The 17,964-nt window shown below is 36.7% G+C and overlaps 1 protein-coding gene across 1 annotated transcript in view; it reads left to right on the top strand.

Moving 5' to 3' along the window:
- The window catches only part of TENM1 (teneurin transmembrane protein 1), a 442,965-nt gene that overhangs the window by 317,909 nt on the left and 107,092 nt on the right, over window positions 1–17,964 (top strand). Inside the window, exon 18 of the mRNA XM_053580321.1 lies at window positions 2,625–2,857. Within this exon, the coding sequence (XP_053436296.1) occupies window positions 2,625–2,857 (233 nt within the window). The remainder of the gene's footprint in view (window positions 1–2,624; window positions 2,858–17,964) is intronic.

Here is a 17,964-nt window from a genome sequence, read left to right as displayed (position 1 = left end):
TAAAGTGGTGACTGTGCACAGTTACTTCAGTTACTTTTTTCCAAAGACTAAAATGTGGAAAGTGGGGGAGAACAAGTAACTTTACAGTAGAGCAGTGGTTCTCAACCTTCCTAATGGCATGAGGAACTTTAATACAGTTCCTCATGTTGTGGTGACCCCCAACCATAAAATTATTTTCATTGCTACTTCATAACTGTAATTTTTGCTGCTTTTATGAATAGTAATGTAAATATCTGATATTAGGTGACCCCGGTGAAAGGGTCGTTCAACCCCCAAAGGGGTCACGACCCACAAGTTGAGAACCACTGCAGTAAAGAAACCTAACAAATGCTATTTCAGCCAGGTAATCAGGTCAACCTCATCAATTGTTACCATGTTGATAGTATGTACCCTTGGTACAATTTAATCAGCATGGCACTTTACTTCTGTGGTCTTCCTTCCAAAAGCTCATAATCCCTGTCTAACTATGAGTAAAAAAAAATCGTACACATTCCAATTGGGGGTATCCTTCAAAATATCTCCCCAGTACTGCTTAAAACTGTTGAGGCCATCAAAAAACAAGAAAAGTCTGAGAAACTATCACAGCCTAGAAAAAGTTAAGACGACAATGATAACGAAATATAGTTAGTTTGGTATCCTGGATGGGATCCTAGAAAAGAATCCAAATAAAGTACAGACTTTAGTTAATAATTTCAAAAAATAATGCTAATAAAACATGATAGGTACTGCTAAGTCACAAGTCATTCCTCTCTAGTCATTTCTCTCCCTCTGTCCTATCGTAACACTTGTACTTATGACCTGTCTACTTATCTCTGTCTACTTATCTCTCTCCCTCTAGACTGTGAATTCCATAAAGAAGGGACTGTGTCTTACACACAAGTAGGTCTCCAGACCATAGCACAGTTCTTGGGCACATTATATGCACTATGTAAATGCTTTTTAATGAATGAATCAACAAATACATGATATAGAAATGGAACCAAGGAAGAAGTTCAGATGAGAGATAATAGGGCCTTAGACTAATGACAGCAGAGATAAAGAGAAATGAGCAGACTGGAGAAGAATGTAGGAAGTAGAATCATAAAAACATGATGTTTTATGGATATTTAAAATGGATGTAAGGAATGGTGGAAAGAAGGAGGTCAAAAAGAATGGCTTCTGGTTACTGGCTTTGACAACCGGCAGAGGTGTGCATAGCGAACACATTAGAGATACACATAACAAAGTTGCACTCCTCCAAGCTCTTGTGGTTTATTATGGGGTGGGGATACAAACATATAAACAAATTATTTAAATAGAATATGTAATCCCCAGAATATAGATATGCATAATGCAAAGAACAAAGACTGGAGATTTAGAGAAGGCTTCCTTCAGGAGATGATGCTAGAGTAAAGCCTCAAAAGGCACAGGAGAATAAATTACGTGAAGAAAGACTTGCATGCCACACCAAGGTACATTACAAAGTTTTTAAAGATGGGAGCCAAATGATCAGAATAATCCTAAGGGAGTGTGGGGAGAAATGGATTTAATATTTTGAAAACATCTCCTACATACCAGGTGATAGAAAATATCCCAGACCAGAGATGATGAAAGAACTAATGTAATGGGAGAGGGATGGAAGAAGAGAATGGTGCCGAAAGCTAGTTTACAACTGCATGTAGAGAGAAAAGGAGGAATCGAGGATGACTCCAGTTTTCGGGCTTGGATGATGTCAGTATTATATGAACCTTAGGTTCAAACAAAATACCCCCAATGCCAAAGTTTCTGTAGCCATTGGAAAAGATGAGGAGGAATCAAAAATAATGAACACGCTTAGCCATCTATGCTGATAAAAATAACACACAATCTCATGTGAATATGTAATTGAGGTTTCAAGAAGACCAAAATCCAATCAAGTTAACTTTAGTGTCACCTTTAGGAGGTATGGCTATGTGGCCACACAATCATGTATTGTGTGGTTATAACTAAAAATTTAAAAAGCTAAATATAATCAGTTCTATTATGTCCTGAAAGAAGAAAAAATATATTAGAGAAGTGTGGTGTCCAGCTGAAAAAGGGAAGCTTGGAGAGAAATGTTTGGCAGTCTGTCACTAGCACAATTGTCTCTCAGTGACACTCTGCAAGCTTTGGACATGCCTTTCAATTGACAATAGAAGCCTGGGAAGGTAGTAGTGTCCTCAAGTAAGACAGGAAGCCCAAGAGAGGAATAGATTTATGAAGGATGAAGAAGGCAGGAAAAGAAAATAACTTCTGTTTTGGATTTGTTGACTTTGAGGTGGCAGTGAGACACCTAGGCAGTCATCTAGTAGATAATTGGATAACTGGGTATGAAAAGTCTAAGAAAAGTCATCTCCTGGGATTTTCTATCTTCTGTTTCTTTCTACCCCCAAATGGATTGTATTGAAATGTCAGTATCATTACAGGTTAGAAACACACACTGGATTTTTTCATATCTAAACCCATTACTAGAAAAACCAATAAGTATCCATCCCCTTGGTACCTTACAAAGAAGATAAATGAACCCATTCATCTATTAAGAGATTTTTCTCTGTGTAACTAAAGGAAGATCCCAGGGGGCATATTGGACAAACTTCTTTTAGTAACTTTACTTTTCTCTTTCTTAGCACAAGTCCTGCTCACAAATACTATCTGGCTATGGACCCTGTATCTGAATCACTCTACTTATCAGATACCAATACTCGAAAAGTCTACAAGTTGAAATCTCTTGTGGAAACAAAAGATCTGTCCAAGAATTTTGAAGTGGTGGCGGGAACTGGTGATCAGTGCCTTCCCTTTGACCAGAGTCACTGTGGAGATGGTGGGAGAGCTTCGGAAGCCTCACTGAACAGCCCCCGAGGTAAAAACAAATCATCTTTTGGTCATCTAAAGATTTCATTTGATTTATCAAAATCCTAAGACTGTTGCTACACTGTAATCCAGCCATCGATTTCCATATTTTGCCTTGGAAAGCCATCTTCTCTGAAGTCTATCCCAGAAAACAGGCATGTCCAAGATGAATTTTTAGCCAATTTGCATTAGCATGGTCATAATTGTTATTGAAAGATTCAAATATTTGAATTAACTATTGGCCAGAGCCCTCTGATGGCCTCCCTACACACCAACCTGCCCCCGGGGACTACTGCCTGGAAACTCCCTACAGTCCAGCAGCTAACAGGTTAACATTGCCCTAGCAGCAAGCCTCTAGGCCAGCGGCTCACAACCTGTGGTGTGGGTCATGACCCACAGGAACTATATTAAAGGGTTGCAGCATTAGGAAGGTTGAGAACCACTGCTCTAGGCCATTGCTTTGGTTCTGGCCTGTTGGGATCTGGTCTACACTCAAACTTTTAACACTGTCAAATATGTCAAATATCTCACAGACCCTAAACATTCCTGGCTGTTGCTTAACATCCTTTAATGAACCTTTCTTCCATTCATTTATCTAAATTAGAGTTGAAACTACTTATATTTTCAGTTTAAAGTACCTCTAGGAAAACACATTCCAATTTTTTTGTTGTTTTTGAGAGCTTAACCTTGCCTTTATTTGTCCTAAATTTATTTCTCAGTCTTCAAGGACCAACCCTCAATTCAATTCCCCAGGATTTAGTGAACAAAATCTGTGTTTTCCAATTAATTTCATGATTTTTATAGACTTAGATCATATAGCCATCTTCAGATCATATAGCTGAAGGATAATCACCTTTGAAGTCTGTCATCATATGTCATCAACCCTATTTCTTTAATTATTTAATCACTCTTCTCTGCTTCTGCTCCAAGACATCTATGCATGTGTGTTTGCAGGTGCATGCATTTATGTTAGTGGGTTTTACAAAGTATTCATTTTCCTGGGTTTTATGAAGCCAAAGTGCTTTTTAAAATTATTACACAAATAACACACATTTGCTGCAAAAAATTAAAAAAGAGAAAACAAAAAAACTTTAATTAAAATCACCCGTAAGGCTACCACATATAGAAAACCACTGTTAATGTTTTAGTATTTATCCTTCTAGATTTTTTCTGCACATGTCATATATTTCATTTCTTTAAGAGTGAAATTGTATTATACAATGCTATTCTGTAACCTGCTTTTCGCACTTAATGGCTTATGAACATCTTTCCAAGCCAATAAATAGAGTGAGGTCAATGTGTTTAATTTGTTAGATGGTCACTTATTTCAAATTTTAAGGGGGTGCTCTTTAGCCATTTGACATTTACCACAGTAGGATTAAGTTCCAACTACTATCAGAGTTTAAAGACTTCACTTTCTTCAAGCCCTTTTTCTTTCAGAAAGCCCCTCTGGCTAACCCCAGCCCATTAAATCTGAATTTATTTAACAGTGTTTACACCACTCAATTATCATGTGATTTTATTTTGCCTTCTTTTGCTTTCCAATGCTTTCATGAGTGGAAGGGTTTTTTCTATTAAAGCAAGGTGCTTGAGATGAAAAAAAAAAAAACACATCTAATATTTTGGAATCTTCTCCACCTCCTCACCAACTTCTAGCACAGTGTGGGATCCACTACGCATGCTTGTTGTGTAATTGATCAATTAAGTAAATCTTATCTATGCCTAGAATTCATTCCTAAAGGGAATTTCAATGGTATTTAAAGGGGGTGATGATTTTTTTCCCTAAGGGAACATAAGTCCTCCCAAGTATTATGGTAAAATGTTTCTTGTTTTTTTGCTCTGTACCAGCTCTCATTTCTTATACATAGTAGGTCCACAATAAATATTTAATGAGTGAATGACTAATTCAGGTGCAACATATAATTGTCTCTTATTTCAAGGAAATAAATCAGACTAGGTCCCACCTTCTACACAGGTTTAAATCTCTTCTAGATATTATAAGGATTTCTGCATAAGAAACCGGGAAGAATCAAACTTACATTGTGCCTGAAATTGGTGTCCCCCCTGAGGGGCTGCTAGTTGAACCATTCACCTCACCTACCACATTCAATCTGCCACATAGAAAAGGAATATCCCAGATTTTCCAAATAAAGCATTGGTTCACTGCTTTTTTTTTTTTTTTTTTTCTTGGAAAGCAGCAGTATTAGAGTCCTTACGAACAGGATTTATGTGAACTCTTGAAGTATCAGTAATGAGGGTGCTAAAATTTATATATCTATTAAAGCTAATATTAAACTAAGTTTTTTCTTCTTGTCATAGCTACTAGTACATTTTCCTTTGACTTGATTTACTCATCTTTCTGTCCAAGAGTAGCCTTTCCCATAATCTGCACACTTTATTCATCCCAAAGCAATAAAGGCCCCTAACAACATCTAGCCCAGGCAGAATGTCTACCAGGGGTCCTCAAACGGCGGCCTGCGGGCCACATGAGGCAATATGATTGTATTTGTTCCTGTTTTGTTTTTTTACTTCAAAATAAGGTATGTGCAGTGTACATAGGAATTTGTTCATTAGTTGTTTTGTTTTTCTTTAACTATAGTCCAGCCCTCCAACGGTCTGAGGGACAGTGAACTGGCCTCCTGTTTAAAAAGTTTGAGGACCCCTGGCCCAGGACAGTTTTCACATAATTTCACTGAAGTTGGTGTTGTCAAAATCTGCTTTGATCCAGTGAGTGACCTAGAATGCCTACCGGAGTGGGATGTGCATGCTAACACGGTTTGAAGACCCTGTTAGTGATCTTTATAATCACTCAGATTACAAAACCTGTGTCCACACATCAGTTGCTTTGAAAATGCTGGGTGGATCACATTAGTGCCTAGCCATGGCACCTATGTCTGTACTGAATATAGTCTACGTAGTTGGCACTCACCCTTGTCAGTGAATCAGAAGTGAGAGTCTCATTATAAGGAATGCTACAGGGCAATTTCATAGACTTCTACTGAAGGAAAAAATCTTGCCAGAACCTATTAAAGCACAGTGTACAAATTGAGAGGTGAGTATTGCGGATTGCTAATTTTATCTTTTGAGGTTCTACTACAGATTCTTTGTCCCTCAAGAAAGCCCAATTTGTTTGTTTTCTGCTTTACAATTACCGTGCACATCAGCTCCTCCTTTCACCCTTAGAAAACAGCAAATGTTTGAAAGATTTCTTTAAGAAGAGGTTTTGTTTTTTGTTTTTTTCCTTGTACATAGAAGCTAATAAAGAAAAGCTGTAGATCACTAGAAAACGGAAATGTACATCTAGGGAATACCATTTTCTAGGTTAGGAAAGAGAGCTTCCTCTAAGACTTTTACAAGCAACATATTGCAATTATAAGCAGACTCTTCAACATGTCCTTAATTATGCAAGGTATGTCAAATAAATGTTAATCTGTAAGACAGCTAATTTACTTTCTGAATCTATTCTAAAAATAGGATGAAATAAAATTTGCTTTTGAGATCATTCGTTCTAAAGTAAGAGTAAATTACCAAATAGGACTAAAAACCAGTCATCAAAAGGTAAAAGGTTAAAAGCCACTGGATTTTTTTTTTTTTTTTTAAGAAATGGCAGCAAATTGTACTGAATTCCAGGTGAGAAACCTGAACTTCCTTGTTCAATCCACATAATGACCATGTTTCTTTGAATGACCCTATGCAAATCACTGTATCTCCCTGTGGTTTGATTTCTAAAATGAAATAGACTAAATGAATTTGTTGACTAGCTTTGTGACATTGGGCATTTAAACACTGGGTCCTGAGAAATCTCAGTTGTAAAATGAAGGGCTCAGTGTGATCTCCCTCCCAGCTCTAATTTTTTTTCCTCCAGTATTTCTTTTTTTTTTTTTATGTCAGATTAATGTGAGGGTGCAAATGTTTAGTGTACATTGTTTTTATTTCTAAGGTAAACTTCAAGTTGTAGTTGAGCTCTTCACCCAGAGGAGGTGTGCGGTATAACCTTACATTGCCAGCACTAATTTAATAAAATAACCATAGTTAAAACTTACTGAGTGCCTGCTGTGTACCATTTACTGTGCTAGATATTTTACCCACAGGATCTATCATCTTCATAATAATGCACAATGTAAATAGTATTATTTCCACTGTACAGACTAGGAAACAGAGACTCAGGTTAAGAAATGTACCCAAGGTCACACAGCTTACACACAGTGGTTCTCAACCTTCCTAATGCCACGGCCCTTTAATACAATTCCTGTGGGTCGCGACCCACAGGTTGAGAACCACTGTCAGGAAACAATACTAGAAACCAAACCAAGTCTTCTCGACTCAAAAAAAAAAAACCCATGATACCAAAAAAAGGCCCATGGTGCTTTGTTATTTACAAGACAAATAACATTTTGGTCTATTTTCCTTTTCGTATTAAAGCCATTTCTCAGATTTTTCTGACCCAGTAGTGTACTCATAATGCACTACAGAGCATTTACATAGTCTGTAAATGTAATTATTCACAAAAATCTCCAGGAAATCTTGTCGTATCTGTTTGGAAGATTCTGCAGTTAGGAACTTCACCAAATTTTCCTTAAGGGAAAGCTTCATTTTTTTTATTAAAATTCTTGTCTACACTTGTAACCACAAATTTTGTCTAAAGGAAAAATGGAAGCATCCCTGAATGGAATTTCATATGATAGCCTCTGGGTACTTGTCTTGGGAAGAAGTCTTTATCTGATCTAGTTTTATACACTTTGATTTGAATCCCAAAAAAGAGAAACATTTGCCATTTTACTCATCAATACTTCAATGTAATAGAGCAAAGAAAAAAGTTTAGCAAAGAGGTTGATAGAGTGCTAATCACTGGCATTGTATATGAGTTTGAATTGACTTTGAAAGATGCTTTTAAAACATGCATGGATGATGTAGTTGAGGCTTAGGTTCCATTTATTATTTTTACTGCAACTTTCTTTAATTCTACAGAGAACTCAAACTAATGAGTCATGTAATAGATGACCAAGTACTTAAGCAGAATGTGAAATGGTACTAGGTGGGGATATAAAATAAAATTTGTGACAAGCTGAATGCATTTATTTTTTTAAGTAGATACAGAGGGTGAAAGAGTGACTGGACAGGATGAAATTAATCAATGACTTAGTTTGGTCCTCTTAGACCTCACCAAGTATTATATCTCTATTTTCATGTATATCTTTAAGCAAACTGACCTCAGAACTCAGCAGAATTTATGCCATATCCAGATGAAGGCAAACAGCCCCTGAGCTGTTTCATAGGAGGGAATGATTCTTAAATCTTGACAGCTTCCTAGAGTGTTTTTAGGGTATTCATGACACTAAGCATATAGTATTCATTTTAACTTAATTGGCAATTAAATCTGGGTATGATAAAGTCTAGACACAATCTGTTTTTGTCCCTATCCAGACATAGCTGAGGTGCATCTTGAAGCTCTACTCATTCCTCTGGCATCTGCATGCTATTCTGTAAAGCTTTATGTGGGGTTAATGGAAAGATGGTAAGACTGTCATCAGTGATTTCGTTCTGATGTTGCTAGTTTCTATAAGGGAGAGAGTATAGTACAGAAATGGACATGGGAATATTCTTTTGGTTTTCCTGTGCAATGAGGGTAGTAAGGTTTCTCCTATTTTGTGTGTGTGTGTGTGTGTGTGTTTATTATCCATCTTTGTGACATAACCATTTGGATTGACACTTGGGATAGCCCTTAGCAAAATTACAGGTAAGCCACAGCATGAATAAACTGAATGGTATGTTTAGGAAACCACAAGAAAATCAGTATTTTTTAGCATAAAACTATTCGAGAGTAATTAGAAGAGCAGAAGCAGAAATAAGTTTGGATTTTCACCCAGAGACAAAAAAATTGAAGCAGAGGTGAGATATGATCATCTGGCACATGTATTTTTGATAATTGTGGTAACAAGGTGATAAATGCACTGGAGCAAAGCTGGGGCAAAGAAACCATAGGGAGAACTAAAATATACAAAGTAAGCAAGGAATGGGGAGCTAATGAAAGTGACAGAAAAGAAACCTTCAGGGAATAAAGAGGTGAACCAAAAAGTATGGTATCAAGGAAGCCAAGAGAGCAATTTGTTTCAAGGAGATGTGGAAACCAGTGTGGAATGTTTCACATTTGTACCCATTTGATTAGGCAATGAAGAGTTTGTTGGTGACCCTGCCATTAGTGGTATGAATAGAGGTAAGGGTGGGAACCAGATTTTACTCATTTGATGAACCAATGACAGGTGATGAAATCGGTATCGCTAGTGAATATCACTCTCTGAAGAAGTTGGAATGTGAGAGATAGTGTGATAAGTAGTGGGAGGCCAAGGAGCTCAGGAAGGACTTTTCTACAGGGGATATGTGACAATGTTTATGGGTCAGTGGAAAGACACAGAAGACAGGGAACAAAGGATGACACAAGGTCTGAAGGAAACTGGAAGAGAGTAGGACTTGAATAGGAGGGGAGTTTGAAGGGACCATCCTAAAATCATGTGTAGGTGTAGGTATGAGGATAAGATTATAGGTAGAAGAAGCTAGAAGGTTGTTAGTTTTCCATTCTGATAGCCTCAGTGTTCTCAGAAAAGTGGATCTATTCTGCTGAAAATTTGGCAGTAAGATCAGGCTTTACGGTAAGTGGGAAAGGTTTGAAGAGTCACTTAGAGAAGTCTTCTTTCTGGGCAAGACCAACATTCTACCACCCATGGCCATATTCCCAACTCAGTGTCCAGGAATTTTCCATGAGACTTTTCCTCCAATATCCTTGTTTTAAAATCAGAGATATCTTGAGAAAAATATGGTTTGACAAAGCCTTAAAATTCAGGCAAAACATTTATTCTTTATCCCTCAGTGATCCTGTGCTGTTTTCATTTAGGGGAATTTCTTTCTTAAACTGTTATTGGTCTCTCAGCTTACTATAGCTACAATAGAAGACAATGCCTATTGTGCAACCAGAATTAAAGCTTAACTTGTTTCTGTGCATAGCTTGTCTAAAACATCTGCTTATGATGCAGCAACTAGAACATGAGAACCTTCCTGCCTGTTCTGTTGCAACCCTACAGCTATAAGCTGTCAGTGAGAGAAGTCAAACAAAAGGAAGGCACTTTTACTTAGCCTTGGCTAATGCCTGGTTGATCTAGGTAGCTTCCATGATTAAGAAAAACCTGCAGTAAGTTCATCCAGATTTTATAAAGCCACAGATGCATTATTAAATGGCTTTCTTTGGCATTTATTTTAATTTTCTGTGTGCGTGAGATTCCGGGAAAGTAGAGATAATACTTTACAGACAAAATATTATGACAGTTTCCCAGGATCAGGAGTCAAACAGAACTGGATACAAATCCCATATCTGACTGTCATTAAATGTGTGACCCTGGGTAAAGTACTTAACCTCCTTGAGCTTTGGATTCCTCATCTGTAAAGTTGTAATACTAGTAATAGTGTCTACACAGCCAGATTTTGGAAAATGTATGTAAAGCATCTACCCTGTTTCCCCGAAAATAAGACATCCTCCGAAAATAAGACCTACTTCCAGGAAAGATAAGCCGTCCCCTGAAAATAAGACCTAGCACGTCTTTGGGAGCACACCTTAAAATAAGACACTGTCTTATTTCTTATTTTCGGGGAAACAGGGTAGTGCAGCATGTAGAGTGTACACAGTAAATATCACCTGCCATTATGCTCAGTCTTGCTGTTTCGTTGCCAGTGGTAATAATGATTATAAGAGGGACCTGCGCAAGGAGTAAGTTACTTTGAATAGAAGTAAACTCCACATTGATTGTAGATCAATCTGAGACTTGATAATTTCTGGGTAGGAATGGCACCACAAACGAAGCAAGAGTGAAGGTAGGGTGGGATTCATGCACTGTATTTGATTCGATTAGCTGATCCCCCCTCAGATGCAGTAGTAGTTCTAGTGCTGGTTCCTCGTACATGTTATACTCAGGGGAGCCCAACAAGTTCCACCTAGCCATCATTCCCATTAGCATCCTACCATTTCACCGTGAAATTCATTCCATAAGGATTTTCTTAAGATGTGAACTTCGTGTTTCATGCAGGGAATTGCCCGAAAGAGCAGCACATTTATTCCTCAGTAAATACTTTATGGGGCCTTGAAGGCCTGGAACAAAGGATGGATATGTTTACATAGACAAAATCACCCAAGGAGGGCAAGCCTGGGTAAGATCTACTCAAGGTGGCATAGAAAAGTGTGGTGCAAAAAAAAAAAAAAAAGAAAAAGAAAAGTGTGGTGCTAGGTATCTGGCAGAATAGCCACAAAGCGGGGAGGGATGGAAGAATAACAGTGACATACTTCACCCCCACAATATTGTCTAGAGTGAAACTTGCACCCCTGCATGTAAACATTGACAACATGGAAGTCGTCTTCTTTCTTTATTTAAGATCACTAGCCAAAGTAACTTCTTTCCTTTATCACAGCTCCTCCTACACCTTCTTATCTGCCCACTTAAGAATCATCTCACCTGATTAAAAAGAAGAGCCCCCACCCCCTGCCACAAACAGTGACAGAGATCACACACTAACAGGCTGCAAATTGCTTAAATCATATTTTGAATGGTGTATTATGGTAACCTATAAATAACTAATTGTGTAAAATTGCTTTAGTAGTTTCTAGATGGCAGCTTTAATTAAAAGCACCAGAGACATTTAGAAGTTTAGAAATTGATGGCATGTAATTTGCCCTTTTACCAACCATAAAATGGTAATTAAGGAATTTGATTCACTTCTTCCTATTAAAAGTTTTATAAGAATAGCAAGTTCCTTCTAAATACAGTTTCTCTTCAGCAGAAGGTAGTACATTTGCTTTATCAGTCTTCTCCAGCAGGGTAAGATGTTTGAATGCACAAATTCTTCAGAAGTTAATTACGAAATTTTTTTCAATGCAAAATGTTTTTTTTTTTTTTTTAAGTTCTAAAACATGAAACTGCATTAGCGTTAAAACCTTGATCTTGGCTCCATGTTGCTCCACCATCAATACAAGATGATGTAGTAATTTCGAGATTACCGAATGCATGGAGCTGACTAGGAAATAAAAAAACAGGGAGGTCGTTTGCTGGGGATTCTAGCATGTTTTGCTGATTTTTGAAAGAATCTGAAGTCTGCAGTGTGTAGAATTCCCAGAGAGTCCAGAATAATCACTCTGGACCACAGAAGTTACAAGATGTTTTTAGCGTCATTGATCTTCCGGAAATGCTGGAGAAATTAGTAGTTGTATAGTGCAAAACTCAAACGATATGCAGCAAACTCAGATGTCTTTGTAAAACCATGAGTTGAATATCATCGTGGACTAAAACACAGCTGGAAATGGAGTAAGAAAGTCTATTTTTATTTTACAATTGAACAATCGATTGCATTTTTGGCCCCTTTAGCCTAAGGATTATAGATGGCAACACACAGGGCATTTACACCAGCATCACTAATGATTTAAGTTATATGCACATAAGGAAGACAGCTTCTCTTTTTTTAAATCAAGCAGATTTTTAAAAGTTATCTAAGTTGGATGGATGTAAGCAGCAAACTGGTAAAGGAAGAGTTGTTTGGAATGTTGCCTCTTCATGCTGTCTTTCAATGACTTCCTGGCTGACTCTGAGCTCCTTAGCCTGTCTCCCTTAGATAAAAGTTCACCCTTTCCTCTTCCCTCTGCCCTAATCAGAACTGGGTGGTCATACAATAGTATATTAAAGGAGGATAGGACAGTGAGAAGAGTATTTTATCACCAACATTGTTTAGGATTTCCAGTGAATAGTAATAGTAAAAACAGACTCATCAGGTTTATTATTGTTTTTCATATTTATAGATAAAATGCACTTCTCCTTACTGTCTGCACCCAGAACAGACCATTTTCATCCCCCAGACCTTGGTACATCCCTGCAGGTATAAGAAACATACTCACAATATCATGTTCAGTGAAAAGTTAAGGATACAAAACTTTATGTACTGAATGCTACTACACCTGTAGGGTGCAAAGGTAGTGTGTACATGCAGAGAAAAAATTTAAAAGGAAGTATATATAAATGTTAGAAATAATATTTGCTATATAAGGAATCATAAGTGATTTTATTGTCTTTTCTTTAATTTTCTGAGCACTTATTATTTTTATAATTCAACAAAAGACAAAATATTGTTTTTTGAATCGATGAAGCACTTGTAATATTCTTAAATAGTTTGTATATATGTATGTATATGATTTTCACACACACACACATACACAATCCTGTCCTATGGCCTGATCTCTAAGGACTCAGGTCTCTGCTTTCATAGATGACAGCTCTCCAAGAAAAAGTATCATTTACTGATGATTGATAATGGGTTACTCTCATCTGGGAATATTACAGGAGACTTGCTGAAGGAATAAACCTAAATGGGAGATCTTAAAGGAATCCTGCAGGCCAACAGTAAAAGATATTTTAGTTACACTTATTATTTTTTAAAAGCATAGTATAAAGAAGAAAAATTCAAATGTCCCCTAATCTCACCATCTAGATAAGTGCTATTGATATTAAAACATAAAAATATAAAATTAACACATTTCTATGGTCTGAATGTTTAAACTGTATAGAAAGACATAGAAGGAAAATATAAGATTTCTTCACCACACACACCCCACATCCCTATCTCCAAAGGTAACCATTTTTAACACATCCTAGAGATTCCTTCCAAACATTTATGCATATTTTCCCTTACATAAAAGGAATCTTATTATACAGACTACTCCTCACCCTGCTTCTTTTGTTTGGTAATATGTCTTTAATATCTTTTCATACAGTTATTGTATTTCTTTGCATATATCTACCTCTTTGTTTTTAGTAGCTACATGATATTACAATATACAGATATGCTATAATTTATTTAGCCAGTTGCTTCTTGGTGGACTTGTCTGTTTTTAATCTTTTATTATTATATTATTATATGCAGTGAACAATCTAGTTCATATATTTTGGAGCATTTTTGTGAGTACATACAAAGGCTTAATTCTTAGCAGTGTTAGATGTTACCCAATTGTCCTCCCAAGAGATTGAACACATTTACACTCACACTAATAGTGAATAAAAGTTCTAGTTTGCAATATCCTCAGCAGCTCTGAATATAAACCTTTTAATGTATACCCATCTGATCAGTGGAAATGGTGGCTTGTAGCTTTAATTCGCATTTCTTTAATTGTCAATGAAGTCAGGATAGTGGTTACTTCTGGGGAAAGACAGTAAAAGGGTATAGGAATAAGGCTATACGCCTTTGGCTATTATATCCATATCATTTTTTTCCTAAAGACATATGTGAAGCAAATGTTAACACCTATTAAATTTGTGTGTTGGATGTCTGACGCTCTGTGGTGTTATTTTCTGATTTGTCTACCATTTGAAATATTTCGCTACTTTGCAATATTTTAAGTCAGAAGTAGGATTTAGCAATTTGCAAATTTATACTTGACAATTCCATTTCAAAAAGTGATTTGTTTTGTTTTAAATAAGAATTTGACTCATTCAGAGATGCTAGTCAAAATATTTAACAACCTGTAAGGCACAGATACCAACATATGAGTACACACTCCAGCTTTGGCCTTAAAGCATGCTTCTCAATGCTACCTGCCATGGTCAACATGAATCCATTATTTTCTTTCTTTTTTTTTTTTTTTAATGTTGGGGATCCACTGAGAGTATGAGAAACTAGGTTACACTGATTGCATTTGTTTGGTAAAGTCCCTCTTAGAATTGAGTCTTCCCCCCAAAAGGTATGTCACACACCAAGACCCCCAGCCCCTCCCTCCTTCCTTCTCTCTGCTGGTCCCTTCTCCTACACACTTCCCTTCTTCCCTCTCTCTGCACTTCCCTCCCTCCTCCTCTCTCTCTTCTTTCCCCTTCTCCTATCCCCCACATGTACTAGGTCCTCAATTGTCCTCATATGAGAACTGAGTACATAGGATTCATGCTCCTCCATTCTTGTGATGCTTTACTAAGAATAATGTGTTCCACTTCCCTCCACATTAATACAAAAGATGTAAAGTCTCCATCTTTTTTAGTGGCTGAATAGTATTCCATGGTGTACATATACTACAACTTGTTAATCCATTTGTGGGTTGGTGGGCATTTAGGCTGTTCCCACATTTTGGTGATTGTAAATTGAGCTGCAATGAACAGTCTAGTGCAAGTGTCCTTAAGATAAAAGGATTTTTTTCCTTCTTAGTAGATACCCAGTAATGAGATTGCAGTATCAAAGGGAAGGTCTAGCTTGAGTTCTTTGAGGGTTCTCCATGCTTCCTTCCAAAAAGGTTGTATTAGTTTGCAGTCCCACCAGCAGTGTAAAAATGTTCCTTTCTCTCCACGTTCACGCCAGCGTCTGCAGTTTTGAGATTTTGTGATGTAGGCCATTCTGGCTAGGGTTAGATAATATCTCAGTGTGGTTTTGACTTGCACTTCTCTAATAAGTAGGGACAATGAGCATTTTTTCACGTTTGTTAGCCATTCGTCTGCCTTCTTTAGAGAAGGTTCTCTTCATCTCTCTTGACCATTGATATATGGGATTGTTGGCTTTTTTCATGTGGAATAGTTTGAGTTCTCTATAGATCAAGAATTGATCAAGCTTTTGTCTGATTCAAAATATTCAAATATCCTTCCCCATTGTATAGATTGTCTATTTGGTGTGGTTGTTATTCAGAAGCTTTTCAGTTTCATTAAGTCCAATTTGTTTATTTTCATTGTTGTTGCAATTTCCATGGCAGTCTTCTTCATAAAGTCTTCCCCCAGGCTGATATCATCAAGTGTTTTTCCTATGCTTTCTTTGAGGATTTTTATCATTCCATGGCATAAATTTAGGTCTTTTATCCATCTTGAATCAATTTTTGTGAGTGGAGAAAGGTGTGGGTCCAGTTTCAGTCTTTTATATGTGGATATCCATTCTCCCAGCACCATTTATTGAATAAAGATTCTTTCTCCCTTGTACATCTTTGTTTGGTTTATCGAAGATGAGGTGGCTGTAAGATGTTAGTTTCATTTCCTGGTTTTCTATTCGATTCCAAGTGTCTATGTCTCTATTTGTGTGCCAGTACCTTGCTGTTTTGACCAGAATGGCCTTGTAGTACAGACTAAAGTCTGGTAGGCTGATGTCCCTGGCTTTGTTTTTATTACTAAGAACTGCCTTAGCTATATGGGGTTTTTTATGGTTTCATACCAAATGAAGAATAATTTTTTCTAAGTCTTGAAAGTATGATGCTTGTATTTTAATCAGGATGGCATTGAATCTGTAGATTGCTTTGGGAAGTATAGAAATTTTAACAATGATGATTCTTCCTAGCCATGATGGTGTTATGTTCTTCCATTTGTTAATATCCTCTGCTATTTCTTTTCTTAGGGTTTCATAATTTTCTTTATAGAGGTACTTCACCTCTTGTTAGGTATATTCCTAGGTATTTCATTTTCTTTGAAGCTATGGTGAAGAGAGTTGTGTCCTTAATTAGCCTCTTATCTTGGCTGTTATTGGTGTATACAAAGGCTACTGACTTGTGGATATTGGTTTTATATCCTGAGACATTACTGTATTTTTTGATGACTTCCAGGAGTCTTTTGTTGAGTCTTTGGGCTTCTCTAAGTATAAGATCATATTGCCAGCAAAGAGGGAGAGTTTGACCTCCTCTGCTCCCATCTGGATGTCCATTATTTCCTTCTCTTGCCTGATTGTATGGGCTAGAACTTCCAGCACTATGTTGAATAGTAGTAGTGATAGAGGAAAGCTTTGTCTGATTCCAGTTCTAAGAGCAAAAGCTTTCAGTTCTACTCCACTCAATAAAATATTAGCTCTCAGTTTGTCATACATGGCTTCAATCAGTTTAAGAAATGTGCCACCTATGCCTATACTCTTCAGTGTTGTAATTAGAAAAGGATGCAGGATTTTATCCAATGCTTTTTCTGCAGCTATTGAGAGGATTATATGGTCTTTGTTTTTGCTTCTGTTGATACAGTGAATAATGTATGTGGACTTGCATATGTTCAACCAGTCTTGCATCCTTGGGATGAAACCTATTTGATCATAATGTATGACTTTTTGGATGATAAGCTATAATCTATTAGCTAGGATTTTGTTGAGAATTTTTGCATCTATATTCATGAGTCAAATTGGTCTGAAGTTCTCCTTTTTTCCTGGTTTTGGTATCAGGGTGATGTTTGCTTCATGGAATGTGTTGGGGAAGAGTCCTTCCTCCTCAATTTTTTGGAATAATTTCTGCAGTATGAAAATAAACTCTTTGAAGGTTTGATAGAATTCTAGTGTGAAGACATCCAGACCAGGGCATTTTTTTTGGTTGGGAGATTTGTTACTGTGTCTTTGATCTCAGTGCTTGAAATTGGTCTTTTCAGGACATCTATAACTTCCTCTATAAGTCTAGGGAGAGGGTATCATTTCAAATATTGATCCATTTCCTTCACATTGTCAAATTTCTGGACATAGAGTTTCTTGTAGTATTCAGAGATAATCTCTTATATCACTATGGCATCTGCTGTTATTTCCCCTTTATCATTTATGATTGAGGTCACTAGAGATTTTACTTTCCTATTTCTAGTTAGTCTAGCCAAAGGTTTATCTATTTTATTTATTTTTTCAAAAAAACCTACTCCTAAAATAAAAAAAAAAAAATGTCCTTGTTTCATTAAATTTCTGAATAATTCTTCTGTTTTAAATTGCATTAATCTCTGATTTAATTTTGGATATTTCTTTTCTTCTGCTGGGTTTAGGCTTAGATTATTCTTCTTTTCCTAATTCCATAAGATGGTTTGTGAGTTTATTGATGTGCTCTCCTTCTGTTTTTCAGATGTAAGTATCTAAAGCAATAAATTTTCCTCTCAGGACTGCTTTTGCTGTATCCCACAGGTTTTGGTAGCTTGTGTCTTGATTGTTATTATGCTCAAGAAAGTTAATGATTTCCTCTTTTATCTCTTCCTGCACCCAACTGTCATTCAGCATAAGGTTGTTTAATTTTCATGCCTTCGAGTAGGATTGAACGGTTTTATCGGAATTCAGTTCCACCTTTAATGCCTTGTGGTCTGAGAAGATACAAATTAAAATTTCAATTCTTTTGATTCTGTCAAGGTTTATTCA

Source organism: Nycticebus coucang, chromosome X (assembly GCF_027406575.1).
Source record: "Nycticebus coucang isolate mNycCou1 chromosome X, mNycCou1.pri, whole genome shotgun sequence".
Lineage (NCBI taxonomy): Eukaryota > Metazoa > Chordata > Mammalia > Primates > Lorisidae > Nycticebus > Nycticebus coucang.
Note: the sequence above shows the minus strand (reverse complement) of the source record. Positions and strands in the feature narration are given on the sequence as shown.